General features: G+C 40.2%; 1 protein-coding gene across 3 annotated transcripts in view; it reads left to right on the top strand.

Moving 5' to 3' along the window:
• The first annotated feature begins 3,838 nt into the window (after nucleotides 1-3,838).
• The window catches only part of LOC146763348 (uncharacterized), a 49,738-nt gene continuing 47,576 nt past the window's right edge, over nucleotides 3,839-6,000 (top strand). For all 3 annotated transcript variants that reach the window (XM_085570152.1, XM_085570151.1, XM_085570153.1), the window contains exons 1-3: nucleotides 3,839-4,293; nucleotides 4,380-4,468; nucleotides 4,860-4,999. In XM_085570152.1, coding sequence (XP_085426278.1) covers nucleotides 4,233-4,293; nucleotides 4,380-4,468; nucleotides 4,860-4,999 — 290 coding nt within the window. In that variant the 5' untranslated portion in view covers nucleotides 3,839-4,232. The remainder of the gene's footprint in view (nucleotides 4,294-4,379; nucleotides 4,469-4,859; nucleotides 5,000-6,000) is intronic.

The raw sequence follows: 6,000 nt of genomic DNA, 5'->3' as shown, positions 1-6,000 counted from the left end.
TGCACTGATTGCATTTTCTTACAGCTGCTCACTCCAGAGAAACCAAATAGCAACCCAGCGGTTTTTTTTAAATGTTCTCTAATTATTATTGTTAGCCATAAATGTGTTTCTGGTTTCAGTGTTTAAATAGCAAACTGATTATTTACAGCACTTGCTCCTGTTGAGAACTAATATATCTGTCAGAGAGGTAAAACAAATAACTAGGCTGTAATTTGTAATAATAAACCCTACACATCAGTTTCTTTTTCCTAGGGAAAAAAAGGTACAATTGTACAGTTTTTGCACTTCTACCATCTTCTGTAGGATTCCAGTTTCCCTTGAGGGAAAGGTTCTGTTCTCAGTAAGATGAACAAGGTTCTCAAAAAAAAAAAAAAAAAGGTATTTTAAAATAGGATATTCCCTGAGAGTCACATGCAAAGGGTTGTGAAGCATGGGGGTGAGCTGGGCTGTGTATTTTCAGAGCATTTCACACTGTGGGACACAGCTTTCACTCTACTGGACCTGAGGTGACATAAAATGATCAGGCCATTCCTTCAGTTAATGTCAATCAGAGCAGCTCCAAGGTTTGGTTTAGAATGCATTCCTCCTCCCTGGCCATCCATACACAGCATGGACAAGCAGAAGGATCCTGATGGAAAGGAAAGTGCTCTGAAATGTTCATGGTAACAATTGAACGAGCAAAAGCTGCGCTGTTGGGGCAATTTGGAACATTTTCTCTGTCCCCTTTCCCCCATCCATGGCATTAGATAGAAAATGTTTCCTGTCTTCTCACAAAAGATATTTAATTTTAGATTTAAAAACTAATCAGATGAAACAGAACAATGTCAATAGCTAGTCAAGGTCAGCTCTGTGTGCTGTATTTGAGCTCAGCTGTGACTTTTCCTCAATGAGAGAGGCAATCGGGGGCAGCTTTCAGAATTAATCCAGCCCAGCACAAACAGGTAAATTACAGATTTCCAAGAAATAGATTCTTCTTGGAATACAGTGATCAGGATGCAACTCTACCCGAGAAAAAAGTGAGGCAAAGTATATGAAATTTGCCACATACCAGATGGATATTCCTGAGGGATATTTAACTGGTCATATTTGAGATGTTGTCCCAGGTCACCTGAATAGTTCAAGTAAGTGATCTTTTTCCCAAACTTGTGGCTAAAAAAAAAAAAAAAATTAAAAAACCACAAAGTAGTATAAAAATTAGCATGGAAGGAACATTTATAAAGGGTTTATTTTCTAATGCTGCAAAAACGCAAGTGCTGATGCAACTCAAAATTAGACTGCAATTGAAGCAGTAGGAGACATAAGAGATATTTCATTTCAAATGATCAAACACTTATAGTGCATGCCTGAGAGTCTGATTTGAGTCAAAACAACTAACTTCCATCTGAATGTTTTGTGATTTGCACAGATATGAAAACATTGCTTTAAAAAGCACTGGAAACTAGGTTTCACACAGCATCGGACAGCTTACTAAAAGAACTGTTAACCTTTGAGAGAATGTTAACCAGCCAACAGAACTACACGTTTGTATTATGTAGGTATTCCACTCTGCAAAGAGACAAAATAATAGGGATGTAGAAATAAACTACAGAGTAGTAGAGCAACATGTAAAATTTCCAAAGCATTAATCGTGTATAGCCTTGACGTGCTGGGCCATCAGCTTTACCCCTGTTGCAAAGGCCTGGATAGCTTCCAGGAAACACCAGGAATACTATTTCTTTTCTACAAGCTGTAAGAAATAGGCTTGCAAATTTGAAGCCCCACTGAGTTTTAGAATAAATGACTCTACAAGCTGAAGTGCTCAAAGGGTCAGGGACATGTTTGCATATATGATCTGAGGTAATGTCTTATTTTGCCACAACACAAAATGTCTGAACTGTAGTGTCAAGAAAAATAGTAGGTGCTGATGGTGAAAAGTGCAGTTTGCTGCAACTTTCATAGTAAAATTGCGGGAAAACTCTGGCATGCATGAGTTTATCCCTGGATTGTCCAATCGCATGCACACGCTCCCTCTAGAGGCACATGGACCAGGCACTTCCCTGAATTTTGCCAACAGGAATTTTGGCACTCTGTGCTTGCACAATTTCAGAGCTCTCCGGAGTGTCTCTTATCCAAAAGATCCCGAACTTCCAACATCTTTTCTCAGCCACAGTTGAGCACACAGCTCTGTAACTGATCACCTCTGGTAATAGAGGACATGGCACAGAAGGCACAGTATGTAAAAAAAGTCATGGGCAATTAGGAATAAGTGCTGCTCCTTAAAAATGCTACATCACTACTGCCACCTAAATGTATATTATTTTCATAACAGGTTCTGCTAGCTCATAGAAATATGGTCTTCCTATTATCTTGCACTTTGGAGAAAATACTCTTGGCTTAACACATTACCTTCTTGCTTGTTTCTTTTGGGACTGGAAAAAAGATCAATCAACTTCAGGAACTTGAAAATTTTCAAGTATTTACATTTTCTTAAGCACTAACAAATGACAGTATGCTAAAATACTTCATTCTAATAACTCTGTCATTTGTCCAGTTTTTAGCAAATAGATTGTCATGTTAAAGTACTGAGGTCATGTGCCAACAGGTACCAAACATACTAGCAGACCTCTGAAAAATAAATACATGCCTCTTATTATAAAATCTATTTTATATCTGCTATTTTTATTTGCAACACTATCTACAAATGAGTCTGGGCTATAACTCAGCAAAGCTAGGAAACAAAGTCTAGAGGATTTTTCTCCCTTACTTTTTGTGAACTGGATTCATATTGACACTTAACAGCATGATTTGCAAAGATAATATTAGCCTAAACTCGAGTGAAAAGGTACTATGAAAAAATTTTAAATTGTACAACTCTAGTAAATTAGCAGTATTAATAAGTTTTAGTGTTTGATGAAAGTATAATTTCACCAAATTGTACACGGGCCATTTCACACTTCGTAAGTAACCCAGACTTTTTTGACAAACTCAAACTACAGTCAGCCTGAAAAAAAGGGCATGGCTGGATATTAAAACATTTTAAGAAGTAAAGAGGGTTTTCCCCTAGATTCAGCTGCTTCCTGCTTTCTGGCTTGTGGATCTTTTCAGCGTTTACTCATACTTTCAATGATTTTGTCAGTCCCAATGTACAAACAGCTTTGTTGCTGTTGGTCCCAGATTTAGAAAACAGAGGATGGAGTGTTACTAAATTGCACTCAGAACCAGTATCCAGGTACACAGGGGTAAAAGTCGAGTAAAAACAGAAACAACCAGCTGTGATGAACACAGGGTGATCAGAAGGTCAAGATGAGGATGCATCTGAGATGACAGGCATTGGTTTGAATCATTTATGCTTGATATGAATGCTTAAGTGTGTCAGGATCACTCACTTTTCAACTGGCAGTGCCTTTTCCAAGACAAAAAAAAACCCACTTAGACTAAGATCCAGGGAAATAAAGTATTTGCAATGGGTACCTGTAAAGTCATACTTTTTAAGAATTAGTGGGCAATTATTGCAGTATGTCAAATAGTACCACTGCTGTCCACTGTAGCTCCACTGAGGGAATTAACAGGCACTCATAAAATCACTGGTGTCCCAAAAACATCTGCTTGGAGCTGTCCCCAAGGACCTCTCAACTAACTCTGAGCAAGAAGATGGTCTTGTCAGAGTATTGTAATGTCCATCAAGAACTTTTCTGGGTTCATTGTTGGGTTTTGTTAATTGTTTTGTATGTTTGGTTTTTTTTTTTCCTAGAAGGTTTCCATACATTCTAAGGCAAATCAGGAATTACCAAACAACCACAAAAATAAATCCATCTCCATTCCTGAGACATCATCAGGTACTGGACATCGTGTTCTGTCACACCTTTCCCACCACTTCTCTGTGTCCTAAATCAGTGACATTTCTTTTTCTGCCAGTTAAAATAAAGATCTAGAGTCAGCTTTCTTGTTTCAAGAACAGCATACTATGGAATGATTTTTAGCTGTAATTAATTTTTTTTAAAAATTCACATGCAATTTAGTTACTGTGATCTGTCTAGAAGTTAAATTTCACTTTTCTACTGAATTAGCTTTCTAGCACTCAGAAACTGTTTTTTTGGGTGGTTGGATGGTTTCCAAAGCAAACATACCCTGAAACACTGCCTTCCATTATCCTCCTGCTGCCACAGAACAAGCTGCAGCCACCACGTGGGGCTGTTCTTGGTGTTCTGCAAACACAGACCCAGCAAGGGGAAAGGTGCCTTTGTTTCCTCAAAATGCTGATGTATTTTGCTACACCCAGCCTAATCAGAGCTCTCTGCAAAAACTGGTTTTTAGGTTAGAGCCAGGTTACTGATCTGTCTGGGCTGGGACTGCATTAACCAGAGTCAAGGGGTTCTTACACCCTCCTCATCTCTCATCAGCATCTCCTGGAGCACCTTCAGGGCCTCGGGACAGAGGAAGCAGCTCACCGGTGAATCCCTTGTCTACCCTGGGTCTCCACTCACTGCTGGTGAGTAAGGTGAATTAACCCCTCTGACAGATTTTCCTTAGCTTCAGGAAGAAACAGAGATCTGGACATGCACGGATGTCCTCCTGCATTATCAACAAAATAAATTTGGATACTGCCTTGGTTTGGAAAGACAGGTTTCTGCTAAGGAAGGCAGGAGCCTCCCCTCAAATGGCAAAAATGTAGAGTCCCTCCCTCTGCATTGTTATAAATTTGAAATTAAAGGGGGCTCTCAGGGAAAAATATGGGAGCAGGAATAACAGTTCTTTATTAGGGAAGAAAATAAAAACAAACAATGCAGTGACCCAAAACAACACTGACAGAGTCAGAATACAGCCTGGCTCCCTGCTGGACAGGGTGTTGGCAGCAGTGTAATTGGGAATTGTGGCTGCAGTCCTCCTCCAGTGCCAGGTGTGATCCTGTAGAAGAGGTGAAGGCTTCCTCTGGAGATTCAGTGGAAGAGGCAACTGTTCCTCTGAGAAATCCAGTTAGAAAAAGCCGTGCTGGTGTTCAGAAACTCAAGATTATATCCAGGTAAGATTGCTTGGCTCTTCCCTCTGAGTGGAGCATCTCACCATGGGATGCTGTCACTTTTCTCAGTCATGCAGGGACATTCAATATCCATTAACAGCTGATGTCTCCGTGGGGGGAGGATTGGTTTGGGGAAGAGATAAAGAAAACTGCCCAATGAAGACAAGGTAACTGCCACACCTGTAACAGATGGCAATTGAATACATCTTGCCTCGCAGTCTAGGACAGATACACGAGGAAGCAAACTGGAAAATCAATCTCCCCAAAGCCAACTGCACAATGCCAATATAAATTTCCAGTACTTCCCAAAACCGCTTTTGATGAACTGTGCAGCAGCAGTATGGTCACCTCAGTGTTCTGTTGCAAGAATCTGGCTGTCATTAAAAGAAAAAGGACACAGGGGAATACTTGTACAGCTGCTTTGCACCTTATTCAAGTGAGGGTTGGATGTCACTGTTGTGCTTTGGTGCATTTTGTGCTGCTGCAATTGACTGTGACAAATAGAGGGCAGCAAAGAATCCTTTTGAGAGGAAAGTAAAAGGAGCAATCAAATGTGCCAGAGCAGGGTGGGCAATAGGCTGAAATCAGAGCACAGAGCAGGGTATTGGTATTTGTGTGCACCCTAGAACTGCTGTGTGTGTCACACCATGCAGTGCAACGCTGCAGGAAGATCTAAGTTTTCACAGAGCTCGTTCAGTGGATTAAATCTCACATTTGCACAGCTTTGAAAATGGAAAACAGCATATAAGGCTTTTTCACAGCATCTAACTTGAGCTCCTCGAGGACAATCTTATTAGGCTCCACCCGGAGCAGTGATTTTCAATTTCTTTTCGTTGCGGTCCTTAACAATCTCTTACTGCAGGTGAAAAATGCTGTAAGCTGAATTCAAAGACATTGTGAAAATGTTTGCTGTTCTGAGGTACAACCTTGCAACCTTACAACCTTAGAGGTACCCGTGGAACACAGGGTACCTCTATTAAAGATTATTGTTGAGGAAAAAATCA

Source organism: Lonchura striata, chromosome 1A, assembly GCF_050655825.1.
Source record: "Lonchura striata isolate lonStrDom1 chromosome 1A, ASM5065582v1, whole genome shotgun sequence".
Taxonomy (NCBI): domain Eukaryota; kingdom Metazoa; phylum Chordata; class Aves; order Passeriformes; family Estrildidae; genus Lonchura; species Lonchura striata.
This window is presented reverse-complemented; position numbering and strand designations above follow the sequence as displayed.